This window comes from Nanorana parkeri, unplaced genomic scaffold (assembly GCF_000935625.1).
Source record: "Nanorana parkeri isolate BGI_ZX_2015 unplaced genomic scaffold, ASM93562v1 scaffold1092, whole genome shotgun sequence".
NCBI classification, from domain to species: Eukaryota; Metazoa; Chordata; class Amphibia; order Anura; family Dicroglossidae; genus Nanorana; species Nanorana parkeri.
Genome location: NW_017307360.1, coordinates 104,336 through 123,908, shown reverse-complemented (window position 1 = coordinate 123,908; position 19,573 = coordinate 104,336). Strand labels below are relative to the sequence as shown.

At 41.2% G+C, this 19,573-nt stretch overlaps 1 protein-coding gene across 1 annotated transcript in view; it reads left to right on the top strand.

The window, feature by feature from the left end:
• Positions 1-19,573, top strand: part of CNTNAP1 (contactin associated protein 1) — a 93,623-nt gene that overhangs the window by 67,093 nt on the left and 6,957 nt on the right. The window contains exons 16-23 of the mRNA XM_018567787.1: positions 307-480; positions 2,529-2,747; positions 4,459-4,698; positions 7,239-7,469; positions 8,420-8,550; positions 13,287-13,380; positions 15,171-15,401; positions 18,443-18,487. Coding sequence (XP_018423289.1) covers positions 307-480; positions 2,529-2,747; positions 4,459-4,698; positions 7,239-7,469; positions 8,420-8,550; positions 13,287-13,380; positions 15,171-15,401; positions 18,443-18,487 — 1,365 coding nt within the window. The remainder of the gene's footprint in view (positions 1-306; positions 481-2,528; positions 2,748-4,458; positions 4,699-7,238; positions 7,470-8,419; positions 8,551-13,286; positions 13,381-15,170; positions 15,402-18,442; positions 18,488-19,573) is intronic.

The window sequence follows — 19,573 nt, the reverse complement described above, 5'->3', positions numbered from 1 at the left end:
GTGCTGTAGGGCTTCAAATGATGACCAGAAAGCCTAGTCCTGTGCTGACAAGGTCGGATTTTTTTTTTTTTTAAGATAGCCAGTGGTTGGAGCTGCTACTGATAGGCCGGTCATATTATACATGGCATATGTTTTCAGGAAAGCATCGCTCTCAGGAGAGTCTCCCTTGTTTCAAGAGATTCTCCATGTTAATACGTACTCTAATACCTTTTTAAACAATGGTTAGCGTGTTGTAATATCTGGGCCAGTGGAGGTCTCACATTGTACAATACTGTTTGGTAAGATTTTTCTTTCACTATATATCAGGAAACTCATGGAATACTGTGACCTTTATGAAGGCAGCACGTCTCATTTTCCCAACCTTCACACCTGGGAACAGTATGGACATCTCCTTCTATTTCAAGACCACATCCCTCTCAGGAACCTTTCTGGAGAATATGGCCAGTGACTTCACGATCTTTATCAGAATAGAGATGAACAGTGAGTTAGCCTTTTTGTTTTTGTCATCCTAGGTCTTCAAAGAGTACTAATATAGATAAAGGTTCTTTAATATTTTCATTAAAGAACCTTTAAAGAACTAAAACGCATTGTACAGCGGGGCATACAGGGTTATGAATCATTGGTATGTAAAGTATATTTAAACACTAAGGCTCTGTTCACACCTAGGTGTTCGAAAATGCGCGTTTGTCGCGCATTTTGTGACGCGCGTTTTTACCGCTATCTAAAAGCGGAGACTCCCGGAGCGTCCGGGAGAGTTGGGATGTCTGCCTATCCCTACCTTATGGAAATAAAAAGAGAGGGGGAGTTGATCTGCAGTACTAAACACGTCTTGTCCTAGGGTGACAATGCTGCTCCTCTATTGATACCATACAGTGAGTGAGTGTTGTCACCCTAGGAGTTAGAATCTCTGTCAGGTTTATTGCAGTCTGTGTATCCATTTTTGTCTTTTGAGTTGTTCCCAGAAGAGGAAAAGAGGGTATATCTTTCCATGCGGACACTTGTTCCCATGACAACTGTCTCACTGTGGAGAAATTGCTTTTCACTTCTGATTGTCTCAGGACAGGAAGTTAAGAGATATCTCGCCAATAGGACAGAAATGTTATCTATTCCCTTCTCTGCAAAACTAAAAAAAAAAAAAGGTTTTGGCTTTAGATATACTTTATCTGTGCTTTTCATTTTACACTGAATGCTTACAAGATAGTTGATATTTTACAGAGTACCCATTACCTGGCAGATGATGAAAATGATCACATTTTAATCACACCACTTTAAATGATATTAAAGTGGAAACTTCACCTTTTCCACACACTTTCCCTCATTGCACTTCTACACCCTTCCTCTCTCACAATTGGATATTAATGTATTTAGTAGACATGTGCGATTCGTTTCGTTCCGAATTAAAATTTGGACAAATTTTCGGAGATTCGGATGCATCCGAATCCCCCAAGTTAAAACAAAAAAAAGTGCGTGGGGTTCCCCCCAAAATCTCTACCAGACCCTTTAGGTCTGGTAGGAATTTTAAGGGGGAACCCCAGCTACAAAAAATGGGGGGGGGAAACGTGGGGTCCCCCCTAACAGTCCTACCAGACCCTTGAACCGAGCACTGGCCCGGCAGTGCAGGAAAGGGGGGGCGATCGAGCGCCCCCCCCCTCCCTGCGCCTTACCAGGCCACGTGCCCTCGGCATTGGGAGAGTGTCCCCGTGCCGATGGGACAAGGGCCTCTTCCTCACAATCCTGACCCGGTGGTTCTGGGGGTCTGCGGGCAAGGGGGCTTATTTGCATCGGGGTACCCCTTTTTTTGCTGCTAACGAAATTTCGTCCAATAAACGAAATTTCGACCGCACTACCGCTAAAAAAACTACTACTGCTAACGAATTTCGTCCGAATCCCGCAACGAATTCAATTGCGGACCCGAATCCGAAAAACAAAATATGCAGAATCAAAACGAAACTAAACTAAACAATTTTTTTGATGGTGCACATGTCTAGTATTTCGTTTTCCAGATACCTTTTTTTCCATGCCCCCTTCAGGCACGCCTAGTTGAGAATGCCATCCCAGTTGCCTGCAGTCTCCTGGGATACAAACATCATACATCCCAGGAGGCCTCAGGGTAATCTCTGCTACTGTGCCTTATCAGGCGGGCAGGTGTCTCTTTCTGGTTCTTGTAGCCAGCCCCAATGATGTACCACGGCACATTATCAGGCAGCCAGCTGTCTCTTCTTTGTGCTTGCATCCAGCCCCAGCTGCAAAAACTTGGAAGAGACAGGTGCCCTCCTGATGATGTAAGTAAAAAAGATAGCAGTGTGGGACCCGGTGTGCGGTGGCAGATGAGTGGATTGCAGCAAGACAATGCTGGATTCGCTGGACATGTGAGTATGAATTTTTCAGACAACCCAGTGAACATAGTAAGAGGGGATTTTAAAAAAAACAAACATATATTTTCAGTATGGTAATTGTCTTATTAACGAATTGCAAATGAACCTGACTGTAACTTTTTTTTCATTCTGTTAACAATTTGTGTGCACCAGCAACAACTGACTTGGCATTTATTTATGACATTGGCAATGGCCATGAAAATGTGACTGTAAAATCGCCACTTCCTCTAAATGACAATGAATGGCACGAAGTAAAAGCAGAAATGAACGTCAAACTCGCTCGAATCAAAGTGGACAGACTTCCATGGGTGATCCGTAACTTCCCTATCCAGACCTACCTGAACACCTCATATGACCGACCACTTTACGTAGGTGAGTTCATAGACAGTGGAAAACTGCTTAGATTTGATACAGGAGCCCTTAACATACAGTATATAGACCTTAAGTTCCCTTCTGCCAAATGGACACGATTAAATTAACACTTTGCTAGCAAATCCACCTCACTATTAAAGAATGATGCTCTAAATTATATTTTTTAGCTTTGAGTGGATGCTTGCTCCCGTGATGGACTACAATCTTAACACAAACTAGTCGTCAATCACTGGAGCCTTTTTTTTTTTTAATTATCCGATTAACCGATTAATCGAACTTAATAATCGGCCAACTAATCGATTATGAAAATAATCGTTAGCTGCAGCCCTAAATGGGACAGGTATGACCCTTCGATGAGTCTCCCTCAACATCAGGGTCCCCAGCAGAAAGATCTGCTTTCACCTCTATCATGGCTGTATACATACAGAACAGGAACACAACCAAGCTCAGCTTGCCATGCCATTGCCTAGTGTGGGGAAAGCTCCCAGTCCCATTTTATTCCAAAAAATATTATTTATTTTGGAAGCAAAGTTTCTGCTTAAGAAAATTTTGTTTTACAAATGGGACACAGTAGTGAAAATGTATTGGCTTAATGCTTTGAAGGTTAAAACATTTGAGTGCACATTTATGATGTGAGTTGACTCCTTACCTCACAGCCATTACACCTGATGCTGTAGCAGTATCTGGGTAACAGGAGATCCTGAACCTCCGCTAAGTTGTATTGTACAGCTTTAAGGTGGAATACCCAAAACTCACATGGGCCTCAACAGCTCTTTAGCTAGCAGTCACTGGGTGGGTAACAGCATCCAGAAGCACCATGCAGAACTTCTTCAGATGGGCACAGCCCCGCAAACCAAGAGGTTCAAGTGTCACTATGTTCGAGTCATGACTGTAGCAGAATGTCTCTTTTCTTCTTAGGGCCACATGGCCTGCCATATCAAACAGAAGGGTGATATCTTCTACACCTGTGTTCCAGCCCTGGGGCGGAAATCCATGCAGCTTGCCCTAGCAAAAACCTATTTCCCAGCAGGGGGAGGTCTAAAGGGCTTCCATTAAGAACCATTCCAGAACATAGCCTCCCCATTTTGTCAAAGTTATATCCAACCCACAGATGGCAAACTCACCAGGGGTTGGCTAGCTGACTAAACAGACAAGATTCTCTGTACCCACCCTGGTCTCAGGACTCTGGAGCCTCCAACAGAATGACTGGCAGGTTATGTCATACAGATCATCCCTGGGTGTAATACTCTGTAAGACAAACTACAAAAGCAAAAGAAAACCAAAAATGCAGAGTGCTAGGAAACACAGCCCTACATAAGTTTTTGCTTAATTTACAGTTTCAGTGGTGTGCATATCTAATTACACAAGTTGTATGGCCACTATGGGCAGAAGTTGAATAAAAAGCAAAAATGTTTCAGATGGAGACCCACAGAACATGGAATTAGTTACCCTGTTGGGAATTTAATTTCCAACTCTGCAAAGCCAAAATCCTAACTTTGCTACTCACATTCTGAATTATGACCAACATTTAATCATTAGCCATATCCCTGATGCATCAACCACTGAATTGTAATTTGTTTACCAAGAAATCTGGACTTTTATGTTGCTGACCCCAATATGAGTAAATACGCTAACTGGCACACACACTGTAACCTGTTTAGTATATCATCTGTTACTTTCAGTTTTTCTGCTTATTTGTTTCCAATCACAGGCTCTGCAGACTACAGATTGAAGCCATACATTGGTTGTCTCCGTGGTCTTCGGATGAATGGTCTGACTTTAGACTTAGAAGGAAAGGCAATTGAAAGATTAGGTGTGAGGACCAACTGCACAGGCCACTGTGAGAGACCACAGATGGAGTGCCAGAACGGGGCCCGCTGTGTAGAGCGATACAGTTACTATACCTGTGACTGCAACGGAACTGGCTTTGAAGGACCATTTTGCACCAGAGGTAAAGAAGGGTTAATGGATATTAGGAGAGGGGTAACAACGTTCTATACTAAGCACAAAATAAATTAAGCAGACACAAAAGACAGAGATGGAAATAGTGTTATGTTACAGGAAATTAAGGATGTTTACTGAATTAGAAATCTAATACTCACTAGGAACTCCTCCTGTCTTACTCTTGGGACCATTTGTTGACTAAGTGCTGGAAATTTAGAGACCCTGGCCCATGGAGAAACAATAGTATCCCCATTATTACACTGCTACCACAAGCTTAAAGCTGAGCTTCAGCTATAGAAATTTATATATACTTACGTTGGTCCAACGTGGCACAGTGCAAATAAATAAATATATATTTAGCCCCCCTCTCCACCGTGCTTCAGTGGTCAGCTGACATCATCACGTACAATGCAGGGCTCAAAGCCCTGAGGGACAGTCCACAAACCGGAGCGGAAGGGAGAGAGGTGAATGCTGACTGCTAAGAGAGTAGGGATCAGGTAAGTTAAAGTCCTTCACATCATACCCCTAGACCTAAATGAACAGCTAACCTTTGCGGTGTGGGGGTAGCTCCATTGCAAGGGACGTTTTTTTTCCCACCCCATAGACGGGCAATAGAAAAATCCTGCAATGGAAGCCTCCATATTCTTTCAGTACTGCCATCCATTAAAACAGACCTAGATTCAAGCAATATTAACCTTAGAACAGTGTAAGATAAGTTATATGTGAATAATGTAGCACTTGCAATAGGCATCCTGTATCTGCTGTTTGTCCAGGCCCATTTTGTCATTCATAGCACAAAGTTTCTGTGGATAAGTCTTCTTGTTCTTAGACCCTGTGCCCTAGTGACACCATTAATGTAATCCAGTAGTAGGACTGGACAGATATGCCTGCAAACACCTGATAGGCTGATATAACAGGATATGCCTAAACACAGTCACATTTGAGAAAGCGTTCTGCTATTGTGATTAGGAAATATATGTGTAAGGGCATGTTTTTTTAAAATTTGCATTATCACATTAAACTGTGTGAATGAATCCCTCTTAGTCAATGTAACTTAGTTTTTAAGCACATATCATCCAGAGCAGTTTTTAACTCACATGTTAAAATCTGCATTGTGTCCTAAAAAATGGCTTAGTAGAGGTAAGATTTGAAGAAAAGTGGAAGTAGAGGTAAGATTTGAAGAAAAGTGCAAATACAAAAGTGCAAATACACGGGGGTGTTCGGCTCATCCCTACTGGGCACCCACTATTGAGTATTTATGTTGGCGGTTTACTACCGCTTTAAAACCCCCAAACAGTTACATATTTTCTAAAAGCGGAGGCCCTGCAGAATAAAATGGTGGCAATTGCAATTTTTTTATGTTGCACGTACACACACAATTGCAAAGGCATGAGTAGGGCGCACACATGTATGTAATATAATTTTTCCTAAAAATATAGATTTGACAAACAATTACATAAATATTGTGCAACATAAAAAATTGCAGCTTAGGCAGCTAACAAGTCCCCTATGTGAAAGCATTGGGGAGGTGATAGGTTCTCTATATGGATACATCTCTTTATGGAGACCCCAAATGTCTCCCCTGTCCTCCAAAGTAGCCGATCAAGTGTAGGAATGATGGGAATCTGACAGCTCTGAACCCAGAAGTGCTAAAAATACATTCTATTGATCAGAGAGCATGCTATCCTGCTGTTGGTTGCCATAGTCTCAGGATCCCCAGGATAGGGGGTGAGCATGGGAACCATGGCATGATTTGCGGCATTAGGGGGGTGACGATGCCTCATTACTCTTTCTAATACTCAAACAATTCATCCCCACACAGCTACCTCCTCATGTATCACTTACCCCATCTCTTTTAGATTGTAAGCCCCCAGGGGCAGGGCCCTCCTTACCATCTTGTCTTGAATTGTATTGTGATTGTAATGTCTTCCTTATATTGTAAAGCGCTGCACAAACTGTTGGCGCTATATAAATACTATGTAATAATAATAATTGCAGGCCCATAGCAGTGTTTAGGCAGCTCTACAGCTGTTTCTGCTGCAGCTGTGAGCTTGTTATAACCACTTGTATTCCTTGACGTTTATGAACATCATGTGGTTAAAGTACACCTGTGCCCAGACTATGGACATTAAATATTCTTAACAACCACTCACTGACTTCTGTAGCTATAGGCATTGTGGAAAACTTCATCTTCAATGTTCACAACACTGAATCAATGTATTTTCTATGGAGAGCAGAAACTTGGCACTTGGCAATCTGACAGCCTTCTAATATAAATAAGCATGTGCTGTAAGCTGTTAGAAACCACTCAAACCTGTTGTGATTGTTAAGGATGAAATACTTTAAAATTCTTGCAGCTACAGAGTTCAGTGAGGGTTTGCTTGTAAAGCTCTTTTAATGCTTGTTAAGAATATGAAAATACTTTTATAGCTTTTTAATGAGGACACAGAATGAGGTGAAGGGTTATACTGTATTCCAATTTTTCAAAATGGTGGAAATGTTTTGCATTTTAAAGTGGTCTTTTCTTCCATTTTTTTTTTCTCTCAGACATCGGCGCGTATTTTGAGGCAGGGACATGGCTACGTCACAATATACTTTCAGCTGGCATGGTTGCTGCCCAGGAATTTGCCAAAGTTATTATGTTTCTTCCCCTTTATGTCAGCAACTTAACCCGTGAGGAAATTTCATTTAGCTTTAGGACCAACACAGCACCAGCTGTTCTACTGTACATTAGCACTTTCGGCACAGATTACATAGCCTTCCTTCTCAGGCCAGAGGGTATGTATCAGTTTTTCCATGTTTTATACAACGTTTATTTGATTTTATTAATTTTGTTGTGATTTGGAGACACCATTATCTGAAAACAAAACACCTAAATCAGCTACTTGGTGTCACAGATGTCCTTTTAGACTAAAGAAAACAGTTTAAAAAAAATTAAATGTGTGAGTTTTGGGAGAAAAAAATTATTCTGAACAGAAAAAAACATTTTACATATATAACTTATAATTTATATGCAGTGTAATTTTTTAATAGATTTCAAGAATAAACACTGGTGTGTTTATAAAAAAATGTGCAGAGCCACTCGCCCTGCAAAACTGTGTGTACATTTGTTCTGTGCCAGTGTGGCAAAAACAAATGTTATTGTATACATTCTTTCTAGGTCGAATGTAACGTCAGGAATATACTGCATTATCACCATTAGATGGAACTGAGGAGCATAGAAAATACGTATTTCCTATGCTCCTCAGCTCCATTTACATAAGTATATAATGTACTTGGGAGCAACCATATTTGCATATTACACACTGCTACCTGATTGAAAGCAATGCCCTCTCTGTGTCTCTAAACAGTTGTTAGATAGGGAGACTGAATTAAGCTGAATAATGTACAAGTCTCTCTATGGAGTAAATCAGCAGGTCTCTATACTATTTATACAAGAACCAAAATAAGAAAGTGCAAACATTTATGGGGTTATTTACAAAGGAGCCAAAGAATTAGGCCGAACCTTCGGCTAATCCTGTGGCTCACTTTGACTGCAGGAACCCTTCGGTTCAGCCAAACTGAAGTGCTGCTGTACGGGCTATTCACAATGTGAAAAGTTTCATTAAAATTGATCTAAAATTGACAAGCAATGCAATGATTACTAAAAATATGTGCCTGCTAGGAATGTATTATGCTTTCACTTCACCGAGTTGGTTATCCCTTCTCTTCTGTTATTTGTATGGCAGGAACTTTACAGTTAAATTATCAACTGAGGAGCAATAGTCCAAATATCTTTCAGCTAAGCAAGAGGAACATGACAGATGGTAGACCACACAGAGTTAATGTTACCAGGGATTACCGTACCCTTTACATTCAGGTAATACTATGTATTGGAAATGTATTTCTGTTTATCTCCAGTTAAAAGATGACTTCCTGCATATTGAGTAGTAATCTGGTGCACTTAAAGTAAGCCCAAATAATAAAAAGAATATATTCATACTTCTCAGTTGATCATATTTCAAATTTTTTCAGCACATCTTAATTTTAAGTACAAAATGCAAGGACAGCTACTGAATATTTATTTTCCAGCTGAACACATATATGTGTAGATTCCAGGGGGTTTCCTAGCCTACGTCCTGTACCCAGGGGGTTTTAGCAAACTGGACCGATTGTATTGTTTTCATGTGTACTGGGGGGTACACGTTAAATTTTGTTTTGTTATGTTTATTGGGTCCTGGTCGCATCTCATCTCTTTGCCTGCTACTTCGACCACATCTCCCCAAGTAGGTTCTACCTTCATCTTAAGGGATACGGTTATTTCTAGCGCTTGCTAGATTTTGTCACTAGAGGCAGGGCTACCTGTCTTTTCTAGTCATTCCTTCTGCTCTGTGAGTGTCTCTCTTCTCTGTCATTTCCCTTGTCTTTCTGACCCTTTTTTCCTGCACTTTGTTTCTCCTTCCTCTCCCACTTGGTCTCTGTCTTCTCCTTCCCCTCCCGCACCCTTTTCCTTTCTTCCTAGGATTCCTGTCCTCCAACATGGCTGCCGCTGGGACTGCGGCGGGGGATTTCAAACGTTATACTTACAATGCTAGAGGTCTCAATATCCCCTCAAAAAGGGTCCAGATTCTCTACCATAGATAAAGATTGTTATGTTCCAGGAGACGCATTTCCACAGTCCGCATATTCCGCAATTTTCCAACAGGTATTTCACCAGATGGTACCATAGTTCTAACAGTATACAGAAATCTAGGGGGATGTCGGCGGTTCTGGACCATCGAGCGGACGAGTTTGGCAGGTATTTATTGCTCAAACTCACTTTGGGGTAGGACCTTCACTCTGGCGAACTTTTGCCTTCCAAATATTAATCAGGCCACTACCGCTGTCCAGTTTTTGAAGATGCTAGAGGACTTTGCGGAAGGTGTGGTGTTAGTAGGCGGGGATTTTAACATTGCCATAGAGCCCAGACTGGACTCCTCGGTAGGATGCTCCACACTTTCTTTTTCTAAGCTACGTCTGTTCAAGAAACGCCTTTTTGATCTTCACTTGGTTGATGTATGGCTGGTTCTCCAGTCTCTGACTTGTAATTACACCCACTATTCTGCCCCACATCGTTCCTATAGTAGGTTGGACTATTTCTTTGCTTCCCACCCTATACTTGACTATCCCCATTTAGCGACATAAACCCAAAACGGATGGGATCCCCAGATTCCTTTACCTCTTCCAGGTTCTTCCGATCCTCTCTCCAGCTTCTTTCTTTAAAAAGCTACAACAGGCTTTTTATCGAAGTTAGTTTGGGGCTCCTCACACCCTCGGGTGAACTACAAAACTCTGTCTTTGCCAAAACACAGGGCATGGTGCTGGTGCCCCCAACATATGCCTTTATCATGCGACATCGGTTCTGCTCCGCATTACAGACTGGTTTCATAGAGCTGCTGACAAACAATGGGTTCAGCTTGAGGGGGTGATTGCAGATTCGGACCTGCAAGCCATCCCTTGGATCCCCCTGCCTCTCGGGCCTTACCTGCTTCTATTCCTATTTTGACCCTACATGTTTTACGCTAGTGGGATTGGTGAATTTCCACCTGTAGGATTTCCTCCTACGTCGGACCTATGACCCCACTCTTTAACAACCCTGCCTTCCCTCCGGCGCTACATAGATCCTTCTTTGGAAGATGGACCAGGGACTCCCACAGACGCTTGGTGGTGGTCATTCGGGAATCCACAGTGGATCTCTCTGTCAATGGTATGTGGTTGGCGGACAGGCAGTTTCGCTCCTTTGTCGTTCTCTCAACCTGAGCTTTTGGAAGCCGAGCCTTGCGGCTTTTGACTCTCTTCTCTTGAGATCCTCTCCCCCCGCCCATACCGTCTCATTACTGTACTCTCTTCTCTCTTCCTCCCCCTCCCTGGAGCTTCCGGGTTACACTTCGGCCTGGGAACAGGAATTGGGCATCCCCATTAGCACAGTGGACTGGGAGAAATCCTTCGTCCTCTCTCATTCTCTCTCTATCACCAGTAAGGCCCATGAGAAGAACTTGAAGATCCTGACCAGATGGTATAGATGCCGCTCTGTACTCCACAGGTTCCACCTGCAGGTTCCAGATTCCTGCTGGTGTTGTTAGGCCTCCCCGGGTCATATGACTCATATTTGGTGGGGCTGTCCTCTTATTAAAGAGTTTTGGCAGAAAGTGTTGGATATCCATCACCAAGTGACAGATTCTGTAATTCCCAATGACCTTAAGATTACACTGTTGACTATGGTACCAGGTTCCCTAAAATCAGTAAAAACTCCTGCTGCACTTTCTTACGGCTGCGAGGGCGGTCATTCCCTGGCATTGGCGTACGCCTTTTACTCCTACCTTGGCGGAGTGGGCTGTGGAGATGGACCGTATTGCGGACCTTGAACGATTAATGGCTGATTAACATGACACCAGAGACAGGTACAATGTCACTTCGTCCGTATGGATCGATTTTTGGGCCTTTGATGCATTCTTAACTGAGCTCGTCTCCTGGAGGCCCAAAGAGCACAAAAACAAGAAAAAAAAACAAGAAAAAGGCCTTGGTCCTTAAGGGGTTAAGGAGACAGGAAAATGAGAAGTGGAAACTGATAAGGAAAGCAACAACTTCTGTTCACGGTAAACATCTTAAACAAGAAGTCAAAAGTTGGGGCGGTGGGCACGAGCAGGGCGGGAAAGGACGTTTAAAAACGCCCACCGCATTCAAGAAGCCACAGTCCAGTCGTTTAATTACAACAGCCGGGCAGCAGGTGGTTAAGGGACACAGAAGAAATGGACACTGACAAAAAAAAAAAAAACAGTGGCCAAAATAGGATTAGCCCGCCCACAACCATCATGCCTCGGTTTTTGCTGGTGTCCTCAAGAGGGTGGATGTGCTTTCTTCAGCTCAGCTTTTCTACAGGTCATTAAGCACAGGTGTTCACAATTTTATACTGGTGTTCTCTCTGTGACAGCCCTGAATTTCTGAAACTTTCTACAGCCATCTGCAGCTACTGGTAAAATCAGGGCGGATATAAAAACCCTGGACGGCTTTCCATCTACGCAAGCTGCTCAGGTTCCCAGTTCAGTATCTGTACTGGTGTTCCCTCTGCGTCAGGCCTGCAGTTGGCAGTGACTACCGTTTGTGTTCCAGTTCATACAGGATTCCACTATTCAGGTCAGGCCAATATATCTGGGGGTTACTTATGGATTTGTGGTCCACAGCTGGGGCAGTTTTCACCTGACCCCATCTCTGGAGGCTCGCCTTCATGAGTGGATGAACCAGGCTAATGCTATGTTGGGGATTTTTTTAAATTGTATCTTATCTTGCAGTTGGCCCCTACACTTCTGGTTCAGGGCCTCGATTTTTGGTCTCTTGTGGCGCAAATTGAGTAATTATCAAAGTGTTGGTTCTACTATTAGCCTTACTGCGCTCATATGCCACCCTTATTGTGGGATACTTACACATCCTCCTGTTGAGGAAACACTTGGTGAAGGCTTCTGTTGGACAACGTGACCTTGACTGTTCAGATGTTTCAGTAATTCAAGTGAATCTTGAGCCTTCAGAAATTGTCACTGGAAATGACTCATCACTTGGAGTATCTGAGTCTAGTCCTAGACACAGCTCAGTCATAGTGTTTTTTCAGAGGAGAAACTTCAAACTGGACTCTGATTGGAGTTTTCCAGTTTAGGAGTCATATCACTTTCTGCTTTATTCATTATTGTGCTTAGCTTGATGGTAGCCTCCTGTGCGATGGCTCCATTTGCCCAGTTTCACTCCAGACCTCTACTTTACCATGTACTGTGGTCATCGGACAGATCGATTTGTTTGGCACCGAGGACCAGGTTGACCCTGACCTGGTGCTGGCACTGGATTTGGGGATTTCATTCATTCTCATATTCTTGAATAACCCCATGATGACTGCCAGCCTGCAAGGCTGGGAAAGAGTCCTGAGCACCCTTTTGATGCAGGGGTGCTGCTCAGAGTCTCATCTCCTGACCAACACCCTGGATCTTTGGATGATTTGGCTGTCTCTCTAACGTTTGACAATACTGTTGGAAGGTAATCCAATCTGGATTCAGTCGAACAGCGCCACAGTAGTAGCATACATTAGCCATCAGGGAGGAATCAAATATCCATGACCAATTGACCAAATATTGCCACAAACATATTAAGTCAATGATGGACCCACTATCCCACCCTTTCCCTTATATTGCAAATGAAAGCTCAGGGAGTTGTCATTTGCAATAAAAGTAATGGGTTAACTTCAGTAAAAAGTTTAAAAACGCAATATTAATAGGGGTATAATGCTCAGCTAGGTAATTAAAACCCCTCAGCTGGCCTCAGTCACCTCTTGAACTATTGTTTGAAAAGATACTACAATTACATTTTTTAAGCCTACTAAAACTTATGGGGTTCAGAGGCAGTTACTGTTTTTGTTTTGTTTTTTTGTTCCTGTCATTTGATCAAAGAACTTCTTCCCATCTAAAACAGTTTTAAGCATTTTGACTGGCAATGGAAAATTCCTTTAACCAAGAAATCAGTCATAGACAACATCATAGAATTAATGTGGAGCACTTGGCCGTCTGAGTAAAATATTTGTAACTGTGCTTATTGCAGGTGGATTATTATGACACAGTGGAGAAGCAGTTCTACTTATGGGAAGATCCGAAGTTTGATTCACCAAAAGCTCTTTACCTGGGAAGGGTTGTAGGTGAGTTGACTGTACAAATCTGTCTCTGAACGTCTTGAGGTTGTATATTTCCATTTTTAATGAAACGAATCCTGGCCATGTGTTTATCGATTTCAAATGTTACAGAATAATTAAAACTAGAATTATTGGCAACCTCAAATGTATTTTTTTGATAGTTTTTATGTCCCAAATCAGGTTATGGCTAATCAGAATTCTCCCATCACTTCTATGTTATTTCACGTTAGTAAGTCAAGAATATATACTATATGTCACTGTGGCATTGTGAGGCAATACCACGGTGTTAGGTGGCCTCAAAGTCACCCAGGGTTCTCAGCCAGAGGGGCTGAGTGGCTCCAGGAAGACATTACTGGTACCAGGAGAGAACTGCCTTTTCAGTTCTTTCTGGGTTTTCTGGATCAAGGTTGGGATCCTGGAGCCAGGAGATTTCTTAGAGCTCTGGGTGGGAAGAAATCTCCATTCCTGGGTCCATGCTTTGGTGGTGACCAGCACCTGATTGTGCACCTGTTTACATCCCTCATGAAGTGTGTGCTGGGATGTGTTCAGGGCCCCACCTGTGAGTCAGGAGAGCTCCACCCTGGAGTCAGTGGAGGCCAGTGCAGCAGGGAGCTGCGGGGTTTGCGAACCATATTGAGAGGATTTCATGTTATCTACCGTTTTGAAAGCAAATAAACTGCATCTGACTTGCACCTCCGGTCTACAGTGGAGTGTCCTTGTTACAGTCACAATGAAACAACTGCCAGACCAGAAGACTCTAAAGTCACATGTTAAAGCTTCAAACCCAGCGAGTTATGTATATTATGGTAACATATTTTAATGATATCTAGTAGAATTATATCTTTTCACTTAATAATTTTTCAGGGTTACATGATCTGGAGAAAAGTATAAAAAACTAACAAAGGTGTGCTCCCTTAGACACAAGATAGGCTGGGGAGTGTAACAAAATCTCTGACAGACAAGCTCAGAGATGTTGAGCAGAGATGGGAGATAAGCTCAGAAGAGATGGAGAGCAGAGATGGGAGACAAGCACACACACAGATGCCCAGGCATACAATGTGCAGATATTGAATACGCAACACATTTACAGTGCATTAAGGGTAAACCCTATCCGTATACAGTCCAGATGTCTATCTAAATTCTGTATGTACACTAAAAACCCTACTCATGTACAGTGACACTACAGTGTGTGCACAGTCTATCAGCAGTGCTGCCATGCTCTTCCATCAGAAAAAAAAAGTATTTCTGTGAAAAAACCTTCTAAAACTCTAAAGAACAGACCAATTCTAACATCACTTGCATCTCCATTAGGCAGACAGGAATAGCAGCTATCAAAATTAAAGAAAAAAGGAGTGCACCAACCTGGTGCAATAAAATCTCTAAATTTGTTAACAGTATTGTGTAAAATACACTCACAAACATAAACATATGTGGCACCATGTTGCTGGCAGAGCTCTAAAATCCCACTGCCTACTTCCAGATCACACTTGTGGTTACTATGGTGGCAGGTTTTAAGAGTCACTCCTTTCCTGAAGCCTACCTTGGATAGGATTGTTATACTAGGATGCTGCTTCCTTTTACCCTGTTGCCTTTGCCACTGGTTTAATCGCTTTATGGTATATGTTACTCACAAGATATCTTCAACATTTGGTATGTGCAGAATACATGAACCTGTGTATGTTTGTCCATTTTATGCTAAAACAGCTCCTTTAAAATAAATTAGGGGCAAATTGTTGGACAGTGTCTTATTGGTTCCTGAGGCAATAATTAATCTGCCTCTTTTGTTATTTTCTTAGAGACTGGAACAATAGATTCAGAAGTGCAAAAATTTAACACCCCAGGTTTCATAGGATGCCTAGCTGATGTGCGCTTCAACAATATCACACCAATACGAGATATCTTCCGAAACCCTAAAGCATCAGAAGTGATCACCGTAAAAGGTTCCCTGGTGGAATCAAACTGTGGGGCCATGCCAGTGAAAGTCTACCATTTTCCATATGAACTGGACCCATGGTATATGGGAACAGGTAAGGGTGAGAACTGTACTTCAGGAAAGTGCTATGATATCATGTTTTTTTTGTCAAACTTTTTTTCTATTATTATGTTTAAATAATCTTTTATACCGAAAGAAAATCTGTATCAAAATTTGAACTAGCTTCTGGCACATGTATTGTTTTTTGCAGTCAATCAGTAGAGACTAAGACAGGATACACGTTTTGAACAGCCATAAAACGCTAAAACGAAGTTTGTAAAAGGAAAATTCTAACGTAAATTATATTGAAATTATTAAACTAATAAGATACCAGGCACCCATTTGTTATTGTCTCTAAGCTGTCTATCTCTGAAATAGACATATTAAAGTTTGCTGATGAACTAAGAGGTAACCATATAAAGACCCACACTGTTGTGCAATAGCTGTCCCCCCACCAACATATAAAGTATTCCAACAATGGGTGGGCTCAGTTACAATGAGTCATAAAAAAAACCTGTAGGCCTTGATGCCGTAATCTGTGTATTATTATTAATAATAATACATATATAGTATTATTATTAAGAGCCTATGAGGAAATATTTAAAGTAGAAATCTTCCTTAAGTGATACATGTGTGACATCTATTTTGGTTCTGTTGTTGATTGAGCCCTAGCTCCTCCTTCTGACCTTTTCATTGCATTAGTTTAATCTGTATTGTTTAGAGCAGTGGTGGTCAACTTATTTGATATAGGAGGCCTCAAGTGCAGCCTCTGACATCACCAAAGGGGAGCACATAATGTTCAGTGTATGACATTTTGAAGAAAATGGCCAGAGACTGCAAAAGAGAAAAAAGAATAAACAGCACAGAAAAAGGAAAAAAGGAAATATATAAACCAACTCATTTAGCTTGTAGTAACTGGTACAATTAATATTTTCCGTTACTCTTCCTGTGTAGGCACCTAGACAAGAAAACCCTGACTATTGGCTGCTGGTTGCAAGTTGAGCGCCAGAGGTTTTAGAATATATTAATCAAGAAAAAACAAAAAAGGGCCAGCTAACATCTCTTGGAACATCTTACTGTTTTCTCCTTCTAGAAATTTACGAAAGAGCTTACTGATGGAAAAATCACACATGTTCAGTGTTCTAAAAAAGTAAAAAGATTTTTATTGCACAATATTAAAACCACAAAACCTCAATCAAAAAGAGTTTGCATAGGGGAATGGGATTAAGCGTTCTCAGGAAAATTTTTGTTGTTGCAGTCTCTCTCTCTGGAAGTGTGGCTTTTAGTCATCCTCTGTTCCAATTAATTCCTTCCTGAAGGCCCCTGCGTATCCATCTTTATCCTAGTTTTTCCCATTTATTCACATGAGGAATCCATGATTGGTCCAAAGAACACAATCATATCTTACTCACAACAGTGATTGGATTGCCCCGGGAGTCTCTTTGAAAATGCTAAATAGCGGTCATAATTTTATGTTCGGCTCCATTCTGTCATTCAGTCTTTATCAAGTATTCTCTTCCTGAGTCACCACCGACCCTGACACTCCCAAAATACCACCTGATTGTACAGCAAGTTGGCCGTTTTAGCACATCAAAGTGACTCAAGCTCATGGAGACAACACTGATTATACCAATCACTGACCCCCGCCACACCTACTGAAGACAAACTGGATCTTAACCATAAGGCATTACAGCTGGCTTTAGCATACTAATGAAGTCAACAATGCAAACTCTTTCAATTATACTGTTTGCAGAGACGATAAAGCTTTATTTACAATTCCATTCACACCCAGCTAAATCCAGGTACTTTTTTGTGTGTGTTTGATCTGTAAAGCACAAATCCTGCATGTAGTTAAAAAAGTGGCAACATATAAAGTATAAGCTTGCTATGGAGCAGTTTTATCACTCCATGCTGTAAGATTTATTACCATACAAGTAGAAAGTAGTGTGTTTCACATCCATAGAAATATCCATGAGTATTACACATCCATTGCAAAAAGGTGGGGGTGTGATAGGTTAGTATCGCACACCATGTGGAACACGGCTTCTAGCTGACTTATTTCGCCAAACACTGGTGTGCTTAGAGCTCCTCATGATGTTTGACTGAAGGTTGTCTATTATATGTTCATATGTTTTAATTTGTATATGGTCTGGGGCGTTAATATTGTGATTTTCTTAGCGGTACTTAGGTGCCTGGGAAAAGGTTTCTCTTTGTTACATTCCCATACCTCATGATTGTCAAAAGGAAACACCTTTTAATTGAAAAATTAACTATGGTGCAATAAAAATAAAACTCTGAACGTGTGTAATTTCTGCATGATTAAGCTGTTTAGTATGTTTTAGAATATATCCATTAGGTATTTTGCATTTGTCAATGTTTAGAGTGGGAAAGCTATATAAGACGTTCTGACCAGCTAATAGTTAACCATGACTAATGTCAGGATAGGCTAAAACATGTAAGCTGGAGGTTGTAATTTTTTTATATTCATGTTCTGCAATGCAATGAAATAAAGGAGGACTTAAAGGACAGTTGTCAGTGAGTGCTGGCTTTCCATGTCTGTTTATGAAATCAGTAGATGTTTTCTGCTATGGACAGACTACAGGTAATATTGTGCTTAAAATAATCTTTCAACTCATGTGATTTGTTAATGGTAAGTAATCATTACTGGATATGTGAGTATATCCTCTTCAATCTTATGCATACCACAAGATGGCACTGCTGAACACTGCTGCAGAAACCAAGGAGTTCTTTACACTGTGACACCCCTCCTGTGGGTAGAAGCCCTGAAACAGTTAAACAGCATGTTGTTTTATTTGTGCTGAGGACAGGCAGATTTTGTTTTGCTGCTTTGCTGAAGAAAAACATTTTTTTTTCTATTTTGCTGCTGGAAGCATTATTTTGTTTGCCTTTTATATATAAAATAATCAAAAAGGATTCTGTAGAACTAAAAGACAGTGGGCCACCAAACTGAATTCTTAAGGCTCAATGGTAGAACCTGCAATAATAGAGCATCAAGAACTCCCTGTTGTTTAATTGTATTTGTAGCCATGCCCTGAATGCATCCCACTCTTTAGTAACTCATGTTGTCTCTTCCAGTATTTCCTCATGTACATGATGATGGTCTTGCTGGGATCATTGCATGTGAGTATTTCATCTTTTAGTACTTTGTCTAATTGAGAAGTAATATTCATTTTAAAAATAAGCGAACTATGTGATTTGGCCCTGAAGGATGTCCAACTTACTCGTGAACACATCCACAACAATGTAACAAATTCTCCAAATATCCCTGTGTAAAAATACTCAGCCTTTGTATAGGTATAGTTAATAAATACTGATACTAAACTCAAGTTAGAGATGTATCGCACCACAACACATACAGAAAAGCATAATTAGATACGCTGTGTTTTGAAAGGATTACTTAAGGCAATAAATCCAAAAAAGAATATGACATCTTCCCAGTGCACTGCAGTAAAGGGAATCTATAGCACACAATGCATTTCCTTGAATCCATGCATTTTACCCATGTTGTGAAAAACGGCCCATGTTGCCCATGTTGTAATCTCTATGACATGTATTTGCTATTTAAAGAAGAACTCCAGGAGAACAGAACAGTTCCTAACTCTTTCAAGTGGGGCTACCCCTGCATTGCAAGGGTTAAGTGCTCATTTTGGTCTAGGTGCAAAAATAACATAGTTAAACTTACCCAATACTCCGAGCCGGCTACCGGCTCTACAGCAGAGACGGGCTGCACCTTAATGGGGGATGTGCAGTATTTCTGGGGCGGAAAATGGTAGAAAGACTGGAGGAGCTTTAAACTAGGAAATAGGGGTCGGTGGGCTTAAAAATAAAATTACTTAAATCAAATGGAGATAAATTCTTCTTAGATAAAAAAAAATAATAATACAGAAAGAAGTAATAGAGGAATAGATAGTGGGCTCACTCCAGTCAACACACCGAGGTTAAAATAGCAGAAACAGTCAATGTAGCAAATAAGGCCACACAATAAAACTAGTGGGGAACAAGTAGGATATAAACTTTTGTCCCATAACAAGACAGGAATTAAATGTATGTACACCAACGCTAGAAGTCTAGTAAATAAATTAGAAAAGCTTGAAATTATGATACTCGAAGAGGACTTCGATATAGTGGGTATATCGGAGACCTGGCTAGACGGCACACATGATTGGGCTACTAATATAGAGGGGTATAACCTATTCAGGAGGGACA